Consider the following 20794-nt stretch of genomic DNA (forward strand, 5'->3'; position numbering starts at 1 on the left):
TTTATCTAAATGTTTGTTTCCCCTGGCTTTGTACTCGTAAGCTGTTTATCCCCTGGCATCTGTTATTTTGTCTTGTTGTTCCTTTTACAGTTTTGCACGTCTTTGTAATTGAACCTGTATGACCAGTTTGTGAAATAAAAGCAATAAAAAAAAATAAAAACTGATATGGAGTGTGGATCAGTATTTTACCTACTCACCAGTTTTACCACTAAAAAAAATAATAACAACAATGACAAAATAAAATATTACATATTGCTTTTATTTCAAGTTAATTCAACCGGAAGTCCTCTTCTCGGTAATTTTCTAGCTGCCATGGTAACATTAAATCGGTTGGCGCTCGTATGTTTCCGTTTTTCACCGAGTCTTTCCGAGTCACCTACTGTACACCATCATACAGCACGTTATACAGAAGAATGTTTAAAAAAAAAAAAAAAAAAAAAAAACTCGACCTCAAGTGGTCAGAGAAGTTTTTTTTTTAGTGTTTTTTTATTAAATAAATAAAAATTTACAAACAACATGGCTCATAGATTATTTCACTAAAGTAAAAGGACAAGATGCATACAGAACAAGAACAGATAAAATATGTAAAATTATACATGAAAATAATAATAAATTAAATTAAGGGCTAGGTCTGTACCTGTTATTCATATTCTTTTATTATACTAAGAAGTTTCAAAGCATTTTTTTTTTTTTCCATGACTTTAAAAATAAATAATAAATAATAAAATAATTACATACGCTTTTATTTCAAGTTAAATATTCAACCGGAAGTCCTCTTCTAGGTAATTTCCTAGCTGCCATGGTAACGTTAAATCGGACGCTCGTATGTTTCCGTTTTTCCACTGAGTCTCCGAGTATTTCCCTTTGCAAAAGTCAGGTTTTTACCAGTTTTACCACAAAAAAAAACCCAATAATAAAATAAAATAATTACATACGCTTTTATTTCAAGTTAAATATTCAACCGGAAGTCCCTTTCTTGGAAATTTTCTAGCTGCCATGGCAACGTTAAATCGGTTGGCGCTCGTATGTTTCCGTTTTTCACCGAGTCTTCCCGAGTCTTCCCGAGTATTTCCCTTTTGCAAAAACTCAGTTTGTATTGTCCCTTGTTGCTAGCCGTCCGTTGGTTGTCGTCTGAACTGGTCTAACTGCTTTAGAAATGGCTGAAGCTCCTCCACGGCCCTGCCGGTTTTTTTGTCACCGGTGTTCAGCAGAGATTAGTCCGCGTTTACCGGTAAGAGACATATGAACCTACCTTGAAGAATGGGGGATTTACATTTGGGCTTGTGTGTTTTTTTATGTGTGTTTTATGGCTGAACAGCCAGTCAACGTCGACCCACTGCTGCTGTTTAGCTAGGCTAGGCTAGGTAGCTAGCTCCATAGGCAACAAACGGTCCACAGTGACAGTCAAGTGTTAGTAACGTTAATAACGTTATGCTCTTGTGTTTTAAACATATACAGTCAGTTTTTATTGTGGTTTAATAAGATAAGATAAGATAAGATGAACCTTTATTAATCCCCGGAGGGAAATTCAGGTGTCAAAGCAGCAATAAATAAATGTAATATGTACATATGTGCAGTCTATAAAGTGGTATATAGGATGTATAGTGTAAAGTAAGTGGTATATAGGATGTATAGTGTAAAGTAAGTGGTATATAGGATGTATAGTGTAAAGTAAGTGGTATATAGGATGTATAGTGTAAAGTAAGTGGTATATGGGATGTATAGTGTAAAGTAAGTGGTATATAGGATGTATAGTGTAAAGTAAGTGGTATATGGTATGTATAGTGTAAAGTAAGTGGTATATAGGATGTATAGTGTAAAGTAAGTGGTATATGGGATGTATAGTGTAAAGTAAGTGGTATATGGGATGTATAGTGTAAAGTAAGTGGCTTATAGGATGTATAGTGTAAAGTAAGTGGTATATGGGATGTATAGTGTAAAGTAAGTGGCTTATAGGATGTATAGTGTAAAGTAACTGGTATATAGGATGTATAGTGTAAAGTTAGTGTAAAGTGTGCCAGTGGTTAGAGTCCAAGATGGTTGCAGATAGTGCATGTTTAAAGTTCTTAAAGTCCTCATAGTTCTCATATGGGGGTCAGCCTTGGTTGTGGAACCTGATGACTACCAGCATGAAGGACTGTATATATGTATGTAAATAGTAGCTACATAACATTAGTGCCCATCTTAAAGGTTCCATATTATACTCATTTTCAGGTTCGTACTTGTGTTTTGTGTTTTGAACTAGAACATGTTTACATGCTGTAATGTTAAAAAGAAAAACTTTATTTTCCTCATACTGTCAGCCTGAATATGCCTGTATTCACCCCTCTGTCTGAAACGCTCCGTTTTAGTTAATTTCAACGGAACTGTGACGGAATTGCAACAGAATTGCGTTGCTAGGCAACAGTTTGGGTCCATGTGTACTTCCTGTCAGCCGATTTCATTCACATTAAACTGCAACCAGGAATAAACTGGGACACATTTAGAATGTTTATGTTTAAATCTGTGTAAAGGGTCTAAATATTGTGTATTTGTGACATTACGAATGGACAGAAATCCTCACAGCTTGTTTCAAATGCAGAGTTTCTGAATACGGGCTGTGTGTATTTCCCTGTGGATTGAGTGTTTTGATACTTTCACAGTATTTATATAGGACTTAAGCCAGCTTTATAATAAAAAAACATGGAAATCTCACCTTTTTATAATATGGGACCTTTAACAGCTTTGCTGTTCACTTTCTAAATCAGAGTCTGTCAGGGGGGCGTATGTCAGGAGTAAGGGGGACAGGAGTGGTGAATGGGGAACTGTATGGATGTGAGGCTTTTGTTGTAACAAATGAAGACCATGTAAAGCCCAGAGAGGCTCCATCACATACACTATGCCTGCACTGTGAAACTTGAATCTGCATGTACAATGTTGTGCACGATTTAGGACTAGAAAATGTACTCCATCTTTACATTCTTAATACGATTCAAGTAGGCACAAAATAGGGGTGAGCAACATGGACAAATATCACAATATACTGGCTAAAGTGTAGAACTTTTTTTGCAGCTTTCAAAGTCCAATCCAAAAACAAATATAGTTTATTAAAACATAAGAGAATAAGAGAAAAACTAAAGAAGCCATAACCTGTATATGCACAGCCTAAAATAAGAAGCAGATTGATGGTGAACCTGGTCAGTACCTTACCAAATGTTTTGGTTTTGATTTCCAGTCAGCTAATATAACAACTCTTCTTGTAAATGTCTTTCCCATGAGTCTTGCTGTTACCTTATCGCGGTTGTAACCGCAAACAGAAGTACAACTTTCACAATATCTAACCAAAGCAAGTCTCAGATAAAGACAGTCAATATTACTATTGTAGTAACTGCCCGCTTGCCTGCCACAGCAGTCTGTTGTCACGCCATTCATGGGAAGCTTCTTGAATGTTACAGTACTAGGTTTATTGACAGTCAGCCAGCTGCTTACCTGTGACAGCGTAACGTTACTCCCATTGGAAGTGCTCACAATGTGTTATTATCAGCATTTAACAAACCACAAGCTGACTTAATTGTCAGTTAGACATCTGGGATGGATGGTATTGATTATTAACCTTAAAGTCTGCATAAACATTGGCATAATCTGCGCTTTACATAGACACATGTTTATAGGGAAGTATATATTTTCCATTATTAGACATCATAAACTCGGTTGCCAGTTTATTAGGTACATATAGACCTATAGCTTAAACTAATGCAGTCTAATACAAGCCCTGCTGTGTGTTGGCAAGAGTCTGGCGATACAGTATGTATCATAATACTGGGGTAACGATTCAATATATTGCGATATATTGCAATTCTTTTTTTAATTTAATTTTAGGAAAACTAATAGTATATAATCACACCAGAAATACACCATTTTAGAATAGGCAAATCAACAAATGTATGCTGTATGCAAATAACTGTATGTTTTTTGCCCCAAACTGCATGGGGTTAGCTTAAACCAGTATTCATTTTGTTAACGAAAACTGACGAAATATATTATTATTAATATGTTATTAAACACTAGCAGTGATGATATCAAACATGCAATATCGTTGACAAAAAAAGACGAGACTAAAATGTAGTTTAAAAACATAAAAACATATCTAACTTAACCATCGTAAAATATCTTGAGGTCAGAGGTCAACAGACCACTGTGAAAATCGCCATGCCAGTTTTTCCTCGCCAAAATTTGGTGAAATTTGTAACTTTGGAGCGTTATTTTTAGTCTCCTTTGCGACAAGCTAGTATGATGTGATTGGTACCAATGGATTTTCTAGTTTCATATGATGCCAGTATTTTCACTCTAGCTTTGAAACTGAGCCTGGTACAACCTCCGAAAGATCGAATAGCGGTCAGGCCCAACGGCAATCGATACAGTATCACACAACATAATCTTGCGATACTCGTGTATCGATATTTTCTTACACCCCACCTACAATAAATTCAACTTGTATGAAGGCTATAATATTAAGTTTTTGTTGAAACTTTGTTTTGGTCATTTTGGAGGCAACCGTTTGTGGGGCTGTTGAATTGTATTGCGAGAAGCATTTCTATTTTTTGTCCACCCCATTTATATCAGTGGTGGTGGACTAAATATTAGAAACACCCCCTCAGTATAGCACAAGACAATTCAACAGCAGCACACAGCTTCCAAAATGACCATAAAGTAAACTTTATAACCCTCATGAGGGTAGCATTTTTTGCCGAGCTGTTGAATTATAGTGCATTCATTTTATCTATATGTACCTAATAAACAGACAACTGTGTCTACGTTAGTATACATTCTAGATATTCACATTTATATTTTCACTTTAGGACTACACCTGTCCACGCTGTGATTCTGGTTTCATTGAGGAGCTGTCTGAGGAAAGAAGGTATGGAAAATTATTTTGTGTCTCATGAATTTGATCAATTAGATGTTTAAGTGAATTTCTGAGTCTTAGCTTTTCACTTTCTTTACCACTGTCTTTGTGCAGCACTGAAAATGGGTCCGCATCCACATCCTCCACCAGTGATCAGAACCGCCCAGCCTTTGAGGTCAGTGCGACTTGTTAAATCAGCTGATCCAGGATACATTTTTCACCCTGCACCACGATTTGACATTGTCTCTGTCTTTTCTACTAGAGCATGGATCACCAGCACTTGTTCACATTCCCCTCTGGGTACGGTCCGTTCGCCCTTGGGATTTTTGATGAGAACTTTGACCTTCGAACGCGACTACCCACAGAGGACAACCGCGAGACAGAAAACAGGAGAGAAAGGGAAATGGCATCACGGCAACGATACAGTGCGCGGCAACCGCGGGGTCGACATGTTCCTCGAAGACAGGGTACGCGCCACGAGGGAGTGCCCACATTAGAGGGGTGAGACATTTTCAGCAGTAGAGTGTGTTGGAGGTTGTTGTGGGACACAAGAGGATACGGGTAAAAAAAAGAGCTTCTTTTGTGTGTGCAATACATGCTTCACATGTTATGGTAAAAAACACTTAATATCATTTCCATTTTTAGAATATGGTGACATAATGTGTTAGATTAATCTAAATATAATGTAGAACTTTGCTTAACTTAAGTGATCTGTTATGCCTCTTAATACAAACATATTACCTCGTACAAATATTATAAAACAAAATATACATAACAAAGATACACTATTCCTATAAATACCAAACAGCAGACATCTATTATTACGATTTGTATTGAGAATGAATATATTTTTATAACCACAAAACTATTAATATGTACAGATATTTGTGCCATTTAGATAAGAAGACAAATTGAAGTTCCCAGTTTGATTCAAGAGTTGAAAGTGTTTTTTTTTTTTGTTTGTGATGTTTTTTCTGGACACAGAATTATCCAGCAGCTAGTAAATGGAATCATAGCACCGACAGCCATGCCAAATATCGGAATGGGACCATGGTAAGTGGAAGAAACCATGATGCATGTTTGCTTACTTGTTTCAGTAAAATTATTATATTTTTGTTGACTACCATCTTGTCTTGCAGGGGCATGCTACATTCCAATCCAATGGACTACGCCTGGGGTGCCAATGGTCTTGATGCTATCATTACACAGGTATAAAAAGTGTTATGTTTTACATGACAGTGGAGCTAAAACTGCATATCAATTAGGCAGCTACAGTGTCCCAAGAACCTGTTCAATAGATCCCCTGGAATAGTGCTATTTATAATATCATAATCCATAGTATAATTTATTTCATAGCAATATAATGATACCAGGATCCAAAGTCCTAAAAGTGATTTCTACATTTTAAAGAAGCCTTTTTTTTTTAGAAGGGATTATTTATGGATGGTACTCTGTTGTCACTAAACAAATAGCACTCAAACTTTGTGAAGAATTCATCCTTTAAATCAGACATATAGTTTAGCTAGGTAGTGAATGTCTTAAGTTGTCATTTACAGAACAGCCTTGTTGTCATGCAGATGATCTCACAGCCATTTATTGTGATTTTGTTCTTTTTCACTTGTAGTTATTGAACCAGTTTGAAAACACGGGTCCCCCTCCTGCAGACAGAGAAAGGATAAAGAGTTTACCCACCGTTACCATTACAGAGGAACATGTGGGTAAGTCCACGTCTCTCTCTGGCCTTGTTCATACAACACATTCTCATCCCAACTCGTCCTATACTGACGCTTTGTCAGACCCCTCTGTGTCACTTTTAGGTCGCTGTAAACACATGCTTCATGTTGTGAATTAAACAAAAACACTTGCTTAGGTTCAGGTAATAAAACCACTATAGTTAGGTTTAGGAAAAAACATCATGGTTGGGCTTAAAACTACTATGTTTGTACAGTGAAAATGACACTGAATGTTGTGAACAGGGGACATGAACAAACAGCTGATTGTAACATGACGCACAGGACACGAACAGAAGTCTCCTGGATGAAAGCCTTGTGTTTGTTGGACCCATCCACCTCTCCTCCCACCCGTCTGGTGTGTCTATTTCACTCTTTAAACTACGTCACCACAGCACTTTCCCTGAGCATTTAATATTGACATGGATGGGTTTACGTTGTAGTTAATGGAAAGCCCGGTGTGTCTCATACCGAAGCTAAGGGGTGCCTTGTGCGTCGGTATCTAACGGCAACGGTTGCGACAAAGTGTTGATATTATATATAGACGCCCTGGGAATGAGAACGGGCCGGTTCACAACTGGGTGTTCTTGGGTTATCCAATCACAAGTGGACAGCTCTATGTCAGTTCACACCTGGCATTAGAATGCGTCTCAAGTGACCACTTGTGATCGGATCTCACTTCCCCGCTCTATATACAAATAAACACGGACAGTACATCAGGAGTTGAGTTTTCATTGAAACAAAATTATGACTTGTGTGTTAACTGCATCTCAAATGACAACGGTTGTCGGTTATCTTCACTTCACCTCTCTGCTCCGTTCCGTGTGTGCGCGCGCGCCCCGAAAGCAGATGATATCAATGATCGTGTTAAATTTTAGCAGCGCTGCTAAAGAATGAATATAGGGAAAGCACTGTTCCATCATCTTGCAAGCTGTTGGGGATCACTTCTCTCGGTGAGTAACACACTCACATGCACATGTTAGTTGAGTGAAATAAGTTGATGGACTCTTTGCATAGGCCTGTAAGCCAATTCAATAAAAGTATTTTCTCTGTTACAAGAAGACACTGAAAATGTTGTCTTATCATCACAGACTAATGCGGGAAGATTAGTGGTAGTGAAGTGCTTGAATTTAATATTACATGGCCAACACTCAAATAAACATAATCTGTGTTATCACTATTTTCCATGCAGCTGATGCATGTGACTGTGGGTGTCTCAAACAGACAGACAGACAGACAGACAGTATGTTGTTTTGTGTTTGTGCAGGTGCTGGTTTAGAGTGTCCTGTGTGCAAAGAAGACTACAGCGTTGAGGAGAATGTTAGACAACTGCCATGCAATCATTTGTTTCACAATGACTGTATAGTACCATGGCTGGAACAGGTACGTATATCTATAAAGGATGTCCCAAACAGATAAAAAAGATTGATATCAGACTCTTCTTCTAAGTTACATCTGTAGCAGAAGTGGATGCAATTGTTTTTCATCCAAACCTGTCATGTGAATTTGTTAATGTATCCTTGTTATCCTTGTTCCCAACAGCACGATACGTGTCCTGTGTGCAGGAAGAGTCTTAGCGGACAGAACACAGCCACAGACCCACCAGGGTTATCAGGAATGAACTTCTCTCCCTCTTCCTCATCCTCTTCCTCCCCCAGCTCCCCTAGTAATGAGAATGCTGCCAGAAACTCATAGATTTTCACCGTCACCGCACATCTGAAAACCTCACAACATACGTCAAACGAGACCCAACGACTTCAATTATAGGGGACGATACGAGTCGAGTTGAACTCTGAATCTGTTGCAGACTTTTAGTCATCATTCCTCCCCCTGTGCTGAACAGACACCGGGTCCAGCTCCTGCTGCTATTGTTGCTGAGTATTTGAGGAGGTGGGACTGGGCTGTTGAAGGAGGATCCAGAGAGGCTGTGAATATTAATAAAAGTGGGGTTGTGACCAGAAGTGGAGCGGAGTTTGAACCAGAGTGGACTGCTTTTTGATGGAGACATGTCTTTGCCACAAGGCTGGGGCACATTTTATATATAAAAGACAGAATGCTCTTTTTAAAAAAAAACAAACATAGCCTGTGGTGGTGCAGAGTCCATAGATGTGTAGATAGAAAATTAATTTTGAACGATCAGCCACCGTACAGCTAATGGATCAAACTAAAACCTTGTGGAAAGGAAACTGAGTGTATGCATTTGATTTTTTTTAATTTATTTGCACCTTTGTTTTTTTAATTTGCACAAAATTTTGTCTGATGTTGAGATTGTGAATTTGGGTAAACTACTGAACAAAAAAAGTTTTTACATATTAATTGCATTGAATAAGTCTTTCAGGACTTGTTTTTTGTTTTTATTAGATTCTCTTTTTATTAGATTTTGATCCAGTGGTGCATCTTGACAAGGTAAAGATCCTCACAGCTCAACGGTGGACACATTTTTATTCCTCAAGTGAAAAAACCCCACAAACCTGCTTATTTATTGAACCCTTGCCCAAGACACAAATTCAGCAATGTAAAAGAAAAAAAAAGACATAAAAAAGGCATGGGAACATCTTACCTCTATGAAACTGGCCAAATGTGTTTCACAAAACAAGTGTTTATTATATTATTTACTGATTTTTCGTACAGTCGCAATAAAGTGCTAAAACAAACAAATTTGGAGTTTCTGCTGATAATGAACAGTTTCAAAATGTTATATTGGTGCTGTTGCAGGACGTTTAATTTTACACATTTAAAGTATTGATCAAACCCCCAATTGTTTTTAATCAGGATCAAATTTGCCATTTACTTGCCAAGGAAAGAGTAAACAATTCAAATATTTTTTTCGCCTGCTTTTCTCTTGATGAAACTTACTTTGCTTTAAGGTCAGTAGATGAACACACGTTAACAGTGTTTTTACAAATCTAGCCCGTGATATTTCAAAGGTAGCCTTGTCTAATTATTTTACTGATCGTGTAGTAAAATGATAGATAATTAATCATAACGCAGCCTCTTGTTTACAGCTTGTTTTCTGCCAGGTCCCAATAACAAAAGTCTACAGTGCCTTTTAAAAGGATAACCCCCCCGCCTCCCCTTGGAAGTTTTCATGTTTATGGCCTCACAACAGTGAATCAAAGTAGATTTAATGTGGCTTTTTTTTTTTACACTGATCAACAGAAAAATACCCTTCCCTAATATCAAAGTGAAAGATGGCTACGAAGTTATCTAAATTACAAATATAAAATACTAAATACTTGTTTGTATTCACACCTTTTAAATCACCACTGGTGAAGCCAATAGCCCTATTTTGACTTGTCAATTCAGGATAATTGTTAACATTAATGCTGATGGCCGCATTACATTTAGGTGAGCCAGTTCCAGAGCGAAGCCTGGCTTAACAGATAAAAGGGCATTTCCAAGTCATTAAAAAAAAAAAACAACATGAAAACTTCCACTGGGGGTGTATACTTTTTACAGGCACTGCAATCTGTCCTATGTGGATGTGTTGTTGACAAAAGTAATGTTGATAAAATTACTCAAAAGTCTTCCAGTACCTCCATGAAACTAGGCAGCGTGCCAATCGTGTTTCGCAGGCGTTCACAGCGAGCCCAGGAATTGTTTAGTATAATTAACAAACAGGTGGTGGCTGAGTCACCAGACCAGATGATTTCATATTCAAATAAATACGAATAACAATTCATATTCCTGATGGTCCCAAAGTTACCAAAGCAAAGAGATGAGGTGTTGCCACCCACTGCAAATATAAAATGCTCTTAGGTTGGTTTTAATGGCTTTGTTTACATGACTTTACTGGTTCAGGAAATGTGTGTGTCTTTTGCTCCACACTGATAAGGTCATCACTTAATCTTCCCTATATGGGTTAACACTCTTCATTTTGACTAATGGATAAAACCCTTTTAGCTCCTGTGTAGTACTGTAACATGTTTCTGGGCCACTCATGCCACCACCACTTGCATACTTGTCTGGAGTTTGTTAAACGCTGCGTCTTCTTGATCTCTGTCATTTGTTGAAAACAGTTAGAGAGCGTCACGACCGCTGCGTCACCACACCAGGAAATTAAAGTGAACCTTGGTGCAGCTGCAGAGTTTTGTCTAATGACGTGGAGGAGGGAGGATGGCAGAGAGAGAGGGATAAAGAGAGAAAGAAGAAGGGGAGGGGAGAGAAGAGAGAGTGATGACGCTCGTGGCTTCCCAGCACTGATGTCAAAAGGTAAGAATTGTGCAGGAAGAAAACTCAGTATGTAGCAGGGATGATGTGTAAATTTAGTGATTGGCACCAGTTTTAAATTGCTTTTAAGCAGGCATATATGTGAGTGTTAAAATCCAAGCTATCCTTCACATATTTGACCAATATTTGACTCAACCAATACTAGAACAAAGAAACTACTACACTTGATTATCATGGACCATATCCTGAATGTGTTGGGATAAAGCTCTGGTAATTGGCACAAGCATGCATTCAGGCTATTTTATATACTAGTGTAATTCCTTCCAACAGAGATGCTGTAGAAATGTAATTACTACTGCACTACACATGCAGTTTAAACCAGAGCACCAAATAATTCATCAGTAATACTCAGCCTGCATCCGTCAGTCTGCACTACATCAGAGGTTCTCAAACTTTTTGGGGCTAGGAACCCCTTATATGGGAGAATATTTTCCAAGGAACCCCTCTTAATCGTAACACAGATTATGCTTACTACCATTTGCACTCTTAGATGCCATTAGAACTAGTTAAACATTTCAACCTAAATATTTCAGACCTGTTTCCCAGTGATAAACAGAAACATTTCAATTTGAAACATGATAAGATGAGATGAGATAATCCTTTATTAGTCCCACAGTGGAAAAATGTGCAATATTACTGAATGTTAATACCACTTATATACAGCAGGCTATACCTTTTAAACAGGGTGATTTTATTCACATTGCATTTGGACTCAACTTGACAGCATTTATACTTTTCAAGTAATTGAACAGTTGCAAGACTGGCACAGTCCTAATAAACCCAGACCTTTAAACCTACCAGTCTAAAGCTGACTTTCAGTAAGTGCTTCAACTTAAAAAGAATGAATTTATTGCTGTGTGTCACAATCATATCCGTGTTTCTATTGGCCCAAAGCTAACGTGGGTGTGAAGTAATGGACACAATATGATTGCTTTAATGGTCCCCATCTGTAGATATGCAGTTTTTTAATGACACAGCACAATTTTATAGCAAAATAATTTGTGGACCCCCTGAGAGAGTGCCACAGACCCCTGGTATACCCATGAGAATCACTGCAGATGGGTACCTCTGCTGTACTTGTTGACCCTTGTTACAGGCAGTGCCTGCCCGGATTATGCAGTACCTGACTTGAATAGCAAATAGATTTCTCCTCAGTGAATCTTTGGTGCTTCTCTTATACTCACACTTTTTGAAAATAAGGATCAAGAATGTATTGTTCTTGTTGTCGCTTGGATTGTGTACTTTCAATACACAAAAAAAGCCTTTGGACTCTGTAAAGACTGGACTCCAAGGGGCAGAAATCTAAGAGTGAAGAATGTACCTCGTGAGAAGTGGAAGGAACATTATGTTCCCTCAGGGGCGTGAACCCAGCCCCGAGCACCCAAAGGATCAGGCACCTTTTAGGCGATATATCGGACAATAAACTGCACCTTTTTTGTAAATATATCAACCTAAACTATGTCCCTGTTCCTGTGTCTGAACACAACATTTGACATTTCTGTTATGTCAGAATCCCATAGCATTGAACAATTGTCTTCCACCCTCTGTGCCTCCCTGGTGTGGCCACAAGGGTGCGCTAAACTCCAACTATGTGTGACATCAGTTCAGGGAGGTTGTCATTGAAAGCACCTTCTGAAACACATGACATCATTTGAGTCTCCCATTAGCACGTGGTAATTAAACTCGATGTCACTACACCGTGATTGACAACATATTAAGCGTCTATTTCCAGTGTGATTATTTGTAAAAGAGCTACTTGAGGGCAATTTCAGGCTGCAGGTCCCTGACTGACTGAGAGAGAGGCCTCAGCTGGAAGAAGCAGCTTGACTTGAATTAGCAGCAGCATAAGCTCATTTTCATTTAATGATATTTGACACGCAGTCAGAGGGCTCAGTTTAGCGTGATGCTTGAGCATCTATGACACAATGACAAGTAAAAGCGCAGTAGTTTTGCAAAGAAGTCACGTCCACCCCTCCCTCTGTCCCTCTCTCCTTTCCTTTCTCTCCTCCTCTCTCTTCTTGTTCTTCTTCTCTCCATCTCCCCCTCCATCCGTCTCCTGATTGGTTTTCTCCAAAAGATAATTGGAGGCAAAATTTGATATGCTCAATGTCATGGACAGGAATGAGGTTTCTCCGGCGTCTGCTGCTGCTGCCACCACCACCACCACCACCATGAAGAAGCAGCAGGCGGTGGATGGAGGCAGTGGATGCGGCTACAACATCAGCGCACCACCGAAGGCTGCAGCAGCGAAGAACTGCACGAGAAGAAGAAGCAGCAGCAGCAGCCAGAAGAACTGTGTGCAGGACTCCGGTTCTCCGGTAAGTGGTAAGCAGCCCGGTGCTGCGGCCAGCAACGACGTCGAGATGATGGACGAGACGGAGGATGGAGAAGATGAGTCCAGGTTCCAGCATCCGCGGTTGCGCCGAGCTGGTGGGAGCGGTGGAGGAGGAGGAGGAGGAGGAGGAGGCGGAGGCAGTATCAGGATGAAGAACTTTACGCCAGGAGGGGGAGCCTCGTCCTCGGGTTCCAGCAGGAGGAACTCAAACAAGGAGCCAACCTGCCATATGCACGCAGAGGACGCTCCTGCAGCTCCACGGCCCACCACCACCACCGCTGCTGCCGCCTCCTCCATCTCCATCAGAGCCACCGACACCCAGAAGACACCCAGACCGGGCGATGCTGCCCAGCGCGGCGGCGGCGACACCAGCATCAGCACCAGCAGAGCATCTGGATCTGGGGCGTCATCGGTAGTAGAGCTTTCAAACGCGACAGCTGCGGGTGATGGTGATGGTTGCAAAAGCGCAAAAGCTCCAGTTTCCAGCATGAAATGCAACAAAAACGGAGAATGCAGGAGGGACTCCGGTACCGGGAGCCTGCGCTCGATCATCTCCAACCGGGAGAGGCAGACAGGAGGGTCCGGGAGGGCCGAGGATGGAGGAGGAGGAGGAGGAGGAGGAGGGAGCGCCATGAAGAGAGGAGCCTGTAACTCCACCACAGCCAGCATGGACGGCTCCATCACCCCAGGTGGGTCTCTGACCGGAGGAGGAGGAGAGACCGGTGGTATCCCGGAGAAAAAGGACTCCAAGGTGTCCTTCTCTAACGCGCCGAGCCGGAAAGCCTCGTCCTCGCTGCTGCACGGCCCGACTCAGACCCAGAGCCAGCCGAGGAACTCTGTCACTTTCCTGAAGCCGGAGGAGGATGGACCGCCGATTGTGCCCGCCGCCGAGGATGGAGAGCCTGGCGACAGCCAAGCCAGCTTCATGCAGCGGCAGTTCAGCAGCATGCTGCAGCCTGGAGTTAACAAATTCTCCTTACGCATGTATGGAAGTCAAAAAGCAGTGGAGAGAGAGCAGGAGAGGGTCAAATCAGCTGGAAATTGGATTATCCACCCTTACAGCGATTTCAGGTAAGAGCTGATGGGGCTGCCATTGAAATCCCTCATTGTACAACTTCCTTTCTAGTGAGGAAACCACTGTGACTCCACATGCACTGGTTATTGTTCAAGGCTATACAGGTTTGCTGAATGTCCATCTCGTATCCCCTTATGATTGTATAGCCATGGAGATTTTGAATGAATGCATTGCAACGTGCTGCCCATTAAACAACCTGTTGTTGTTTGTCGTGCAAATAGAGGCTGGAGCAAAAGAGTGTCCTCTCAAGGTTGTAAACAAACATCCTATATATTCCAGTCTATACATGTATACAGTACAGCATGTCTGAGATGCTCCAACAAAGCCAGGCCTGCTAACACATCTCTCCACTTTTGCGTTGCAGCATCGCTCACATTTAACAACATTCATTTAAAAAAATGTCTCTTTGATAATGGTTAATATTCGTTGTATATAAGCTATATATAATGTGCTCTGCGATAAGAGCCGTGCAGGATGTAGGCTATATATGCATGTGTGTGTCTGTGTGTGTGTGTGTGTGTGTGATGCACTCAGTAATGGAATGTCACCTTGAGCCAAGTGTGCGAAAACCTCAAGCATGCTCACTGGAGACACATCCGCCTGTACGACTCCTCGGATCCTGCATGTTAATGACGGATGCGCTCCGTTTAGCACGGCTTAAAACACCCAGAAACCCAAGATGGACATTCAGCAGATATTTTGTCATGCAAATATTTTAGAAGATGGATGAATTAGCCTTTTTTTTTTTCTCCCCTCCCCTTCGACATGTATCAGTGGCTGAAATTGCAATTTGGGTCAGAAAACCAGCAGGTTTTCTCTCTCTCTCTGCTGGCTGGGCTGCTCGGTTTCAGCACCACTAGGAGTGGACAGCTCCTCGGCTGATCTGGAGTCAGCTTTGTGAGCGCCTCCTTCATTCAAGTCAAGTCAAATTTATTTCTATAGCACATTTAAAACAACATGAGCATGACCAAAGTGCTTTACAGACATAGGCAGAATAAAAACAGGTCAACAGAGCAGACAACAAAATCTCACACATCCACAGACAGAGACCAAGATAAAATCCATGAGTAAAAGACTGTTATAATGAGCATTATAAAAGGCCAATTAGTAATCACAATTCAAGTACATTCAAAAGCCAAAGTATTCATTCATGTTTGGCCCCATGTGTATCACATAACGCACGAGTCTGAAGACCAATACAACTTTAAATAATGTCTTCAGCAGCAGGACAGGTCACAGACACGTTGTGAATCTGTAGCTGCACACACCCCTCCGCCATTCTTATGCTAATGAATGCATGATTTGAAAGCAGTAAAGTTGCATCAAACATCATCATCATCATCGGTTATTGTTATAACCGTGAAGTGGAGGAGTCAGAGCTTGTTGCATAAGTCGCAGTGTAATGACTCAGCGCTGCACCTGTCCTGCAGAGCCTTCCTCTGACGGGCTCAAACATCACTACTTTTACTCCTGGTGTCTGTGCCAGTCACCCAAACTGCCACATCAGCACACTGGCACTAAATAGCAAAGACAAACACCTTCTTGGTATCCCACAGGTGTACTGCAAGGTCGATAAATGCAGTCTGATGAATGAGAGTTCTGGTTGGGGTCCTGGAGACCCTGCATGGTCCCCTTTTAACAGCTCAAGAATCATTACTTAGCATGTTTTTATCAGCTTAATACTTCATGACTTCTGTTTGGGGTCAGAGATCCTGGCAGTAAAACATGGTTAAACACAATGGTTGTGCTCAATATCTGTGATTTATGTTGACAGTAGTTTTTATGCAGCTTCTTGGTAAGGGGTGTAAGAAAATATGGCGATATTATGTTTTGTGATACTGTATCTCAATAACACCTGTATTGATTTTTAATTAATAGTTTATATGTAAAGATTATCTCAGTCGATACTTTATTTCATTTGCAAAGATATATAATGCTCCCTCTCAGTGTATGTGCCCTCTCAAAGTAGTGCTGTGATGTTACAGAGATTCATGTAAATGTAGATCCAACTGATCTGATTGCATAAAAAAGACAACTTTTTTTACTCAGATTTTATGCATATGGTGGAGCGTTCTTTATACTATGACACAGTTTTCCAAATTTTTTTTTTTAATTGCAATATCGCAATATATTGTATCATAACTCCTGTATCATGATATGTATCATATTGCGAGATTCTTGCCAATACACAGCCCTACTTCTTGGATCTTATTGACGCTTTACAATAGTTTGTTCTTAAGGTCTAATTTACCCTAAACATAAGTAAGATCACTATGTAGGATAATATCTCAGTGGTGTAGTGGTCATTGATGAGGTGGGTGTACTACTAGGTAGATGGGTAGTACGTTATCGAGGAGGAAGTACTCTCCTATATATTCCAATGGCTTTTTGGCTGATATGTAGGTATACTGTAATCCGCCAGAAAATAGGTGCTCCGTATACCCTCCACTACACCACTGTATATACTATATAACAAACATAGGCCCATTTGTCATAGGAAACATTAAATATTTCAGTTTGCACTAGTAGGGTTAGTGTAAGTCAAGCCAATGTCAACGCAACAGAAGCGTTAATAAAGGAGGTTGAAGGTTGTTTCCATCATTTAAACCGTGAAAATGCAGCCCTACAGAGCACATTCACTTCAGTCTAGAAATCCCCCAAAAAAGAAAACAAACGTCATCAGCTGTGAGCAGAGACAGTCATAAGATTCATTTTGTTGCATTATAAGGCTAAAGCATGGAGAACCTTCTGTTGACTATGTAAATCCAGCATCTCATTACTTTCTGCATGTTCAGGCAGGCACAGTGGAGCTCCTGCACACGTTTACTTTTCCATCTTCAGTTAGGAAATCTCTTGTGCCTATCGGCTTTCCACAGCAACTCCCTTTTGTTATCTGACTCTATTTTTGTCTTTTTCCCCTTCCTGTACTCTACACACACACATGTTAACACACTGTCATGCATACACCACAACTACACACATGCCTGCTAGGTTCTACTGGGATTTCACAATGCTGCTGTTTATGGTGGGCAACCTGATCATCATCCCCGTGGGCATCACCTTCTTCAAGGAGGAGACCACGACGCCCTGGATCATCTTCAACGTGGTCTCCGACACCTTCTTCCTCATGGACCTGGTGCTCAACTTTCGCACTGGAATCATCATCGAGGACAACTCGGACATCATTTTGGACCCTAAAACCATTAAGAAGAAGTACTTAAAAACGTGGTTCATTGTGGACTTTGTCTCCTCCATCCCAGTGGATTACATATTCCTCATAGTGGAGAAAGGGATAGACTCGGAGGTGTACAAGACTGCTCGGGCCCTGAGGATCGTCCGCTTTACCAAGATCCTAAGTCTTCTGAGGCTGTTGAGGCTCTCCAGATTAATACGCTACATTCACCAGTGGGAAGAGGTAAGAGCACACGTTCCATGACTGTCCCTAAGTAAATATTATATTAACTCTAGTCACACAACTCTGAGAGCCACAGAGGAAGAAACGCCCAATCTAGTCTGTGATAAAAGGTCACTGATTTGCCTCCAGTATGCTGATGTTGGCTCGTGACCAAACCAACAATCTGCCTCCCCGTCTCCTCCGAGCGGCCTGCTCTCCTCCGCCTGGAGGCTCGATGTTAATGTTCTCACCTGCCACCTGGTGAGAGATGTATAATGTCAGCAGGGTGTTTGAGCTTTAACAAACTTTGCATTCTAATTACTGTTATTGTCACACAAGCCCCCCTACCCTTCTGTCTGCCTGTCTGACCTGGTAGTCCCACAGGCGGCGTCAGGCGGTCTAATAAGCAGCCTATTACCACAGCAAACACAGTTAATCAATTAACATGCCAGAGGAGGAGCAGGTGGGGTAGAGGGTGATGATAATATGCAGCACTAGGGGGCTGTTGATTGTCATTATATATGTCACTAATTGTTCATTTTAAGGGATCGGAGAGGATAGGTAAACTGGCATTTCGTGCGACACCTGACTGGTAAGACTTTGGATGTGAGTATGGGTGCTGTTGCTAGGTAGTCTCCGCTTCTGTTACACTGAACTCAATGACCCAGTCCTGCCCTTCCTGGCCACTCAGCTTTTATATACTCTGTGAGCACTTTGTCGGGACCCTGCTCCAGCCTCTCCATCGGACTCTTTCCTCGAATGAAGGATAGCAGCCTGGGAGACAGGGAGGTCCAACAATGTCACAAGATCACTCGACTTTTCGTTCATGCCAGTATTGGCAGCCTGGTGTTGGCATTTTGCAGTGGTGAGCAGCAGCGCAGTGGGGCTCGGCTGCTTACTTGACCTTTGGATAATTGGATTTCTGAAGATATGATGTGATACGCATACACACATACACACACACACACACACAGTGGTGCATGATGGGAAGTGATACTTGGCATGCATGGAGAATAAGAGCGGAGATGTGTTGGAGACTAGTGAGACACTGACACAGGAAATGCCCAGTTTCAAAAGCCCAGTCTGTTTGACGTTATCTGTCACGGTTTATTTTGAAAATCCAAGAATCTCAACCCTAAGCTACTTTTAGTTTGTGTAACTTTCTTGGAGCTGTCCATTGTGCTGAACGTCTCTATCAGCCAGCACAACACGACTGTGTACAGTCCATGGATGTTTAAAGAGAACTGGATACTGCGTTGCAGGCGGGCTCCTGTTCATTCCTATGAGAGCTGCTCAGTAGCACATGAAGCCAAAATGGCTCGACTGCTGAGTGATAAAATACGGCGGTCTTCCGCATCCATTGGGCCTTTAGAGCAGGCGCAGTAGGGTTTTCCTTTAACTCCGCCTCCTCCCAGCCCTCCCTCCCTGCCCTCGCTCCAGCCGCGGTCTGGGTCTCATTCATATGAACAGAGGAAGAAAAATAACTCTGGATTCGGCTATTAGTGCGCTTTACAACTTTTAGGACCTAATGATATAAATAAGGGCTATTCAAGTGTTCGCAATGGGAAGTTGATTTACCTCAAAAAATGATCCGCTGAGTTACATATGACTCTTTCCCAATGTAAGTCTATGGGGAAAAAGTATTTTTGGGCCCAATGGCATCAAGTGACGTATGTGGAAGTTGCAGTACCACAGTTTGGCCACTATGAAAATTTGCTTCACAGCTTGGCGCTCTTCCTGGGGGCTTGGTACAGTCGCGTGGTGCTGAACGTCTCTATCAGCCAGCACAACATGCCTGGGTACAGTACAGTTTCTCTCATCCATCCTCAGTGAAAAGATATGTCAAATTACTCTATTTTGTCAGTTGCTGATTGATGAAAACTGACAGTAAAAACCCCATAAAGGTTAAAGCGGCATTTAGAAAGATCAGCACATGTGATTCATGTCCAGTCTCATTCCTCATCACTCCCATATCACAGTGTATCACTTCTCCCTCAGCTGTACTGAGCAAGAAATGACCCACTTATCAGACCTTCCTACATGTCTTACTGTACGAACAGTTTTTAATTTCGACATATTGAGACATTAAAATGATTATTGTGGTATTAAATGCAGCCATTAAGCACCGACAAAGGGTGGTTTCTCGAGGTCAGTCAGGTGATAGATGATTGGCCTAAGTGACAGACAAGTGACTCAGAATGATTGATGTGTGAGACGACATGGACTATCAGTTGTTAAGGATCATGATGGTCCCTGTCCATCACTCTGTGTGTATGAATTTGGGACTGTGTGTACGTGTTGGCATGTCAGTCTGCACGTATTGTTAGTGTATCAGTGTGCCTGCAGGCTTGCGTGAGTGTTTCGTGTGCTCTATGTGCATGTTTGAGCCTCTGATTGATGTCATGTGTCTCTGTGGAACAAATGTCTTGCCGGCTCCTGCTGTGTTTGATGTGGGACTGATGGGAACCTGTCTCCCCTACTCATTAATCAAACTTGGTAGAATCCAAAGGAGACTGTGAAGCTGAGTGGGAAGCCAGTCCTGCCACTAAGATATGAAGTGACATATATATAGCAAAGCCATATTCACAGAGTTCATATTCCAAACATCTCCACATGTCTCAGACCAGTTTAAACTCCCCTCCCTGTCTTATCGTCTCGCCCCAGATCTTCCATATGACCTATGACCTGGCCAGTGCGGTGATGCGGATCTTTAACCTGATTGGTATGATGCTGCTGCTGTGTCACTGGGACGGCTGCCTACAGTTCCTGGTTCCCATGCTGCAGGACTTCCCCTCAGACTGCTGGGTGTCCCTCAACAAGATGGAGGTATGTGACGGGGAATCATGTCAACATATGTCACCCCGGAAACAGATTTGCATCTTTAATCTGAGTTGATTGGGAAAGAGCTAACGGTGGTCACAGACATATTGATTGAAGTTCCTGACCGCCATCAGAAAATATTGGCTGAGTGTCAATCAATATTTTGTGACTGTGATAAACTCTTTCTTGTCTTTACTAAAACAGGAACCCTAGTGTTCTAGTAAGGATGGTGGAAAGCCTCAAATCTGTGTGAACTTTTGCATTTGAAAGAGCTTTATTTTTCATTTAAATGGGATTATTTTCCTGTTAACTCATCTCTGTTGCC

The 20794-nt window shown here is 41.4% G+C and overlaps 2 protein-coding genes across 5 annotated transcripts in view; both read left to right on the forward strand.

Annotated features, from left to right (window-relative positions):
* Positions 1-1020: 1020 nt before the first annotated feature.
* rnf126 (ring finger protein 126) lies at positions 1021-9273 on the forward strand. Of its 2 annotated transcripts, XM_037787168.1 has the most exons (10): positions 1021-1231; positions 4839-4897; positions 5000-5060; positions 5148-5386; positions 5870-5938; positions 6025-6094; positions 6510-6603; positions 7494-7568; positions 7883-7998; positions 8158-9273. In XM_037787168.1, exons 1-10 carry the CDS (start codon positions 1157-1159, stop codon positions 8308-8310), a joined length of 1011 nt encoding a protein of 336 aa, XP_037643096.1. In that variant the 5' UTR covers positions 1021-1156; the 3' UTR covers positions 8311-9273. The 2 variants fall into 2 exon arrangements, with proteins under 2 accessions (XP_037643096.1, XP_037643097.1); XM_037787169.1 differs by lacking the exon at positions 7494-7568 and having other exon boundaries at positions 1030-1231; positions 8158-8310.
* Positions 9274-10671: 1398 nt separating this feature from the next.
* The window catches only part of LOC119498355 (potassium/sodium hyperpolarization-activated cyclic nucleotide-gated channel 2-like), a 42357-nt gene continuing 32234 nt past the window's right edge, over positions 10672-20794 (forward strand). Inside the window, exons 1-4 of one of the 3 annotated variants that reach the window (XM_037787172.1) lie at positions 10672-10827; positions 12965-14251; positions 17247-17670; positions 20314-20475. In XM_037787172.1, coding sequence (XP_037643100.1) covers positions 13017-14251; positions 17247-17670; positions 20314-20475 — 1821 coding nt within the window. In that variant the 5' untranslated portion in view covers positions 10672-10827; positions 12965-13016. Of the gene's footprint in view, positions 10828-12922; positions 14252-17246; positions 17671-20313; positions 20476-20794 lie in introns of those variants that run through there. The other 2 variants (XM_037787171.1, XM_037787170.1) reach the window with 2 other exon arrangements.

Source organism: Sebastes umbrosus, chromosome 12 (genome assembly GCF_015220745.1).
Source record: "Sebastes umbrosus isolate fSebUmb1 chromosome 12, fSebUmb1.pri, whole genome shotgun sequence".
In the NCBI taxonomy this organism is placed as follows: Eukaryota; Metazoa; Chordata; class Actinopteri; order Perciformes; family Sebastidae; genus Sebastes; species Sebastes umbrosus.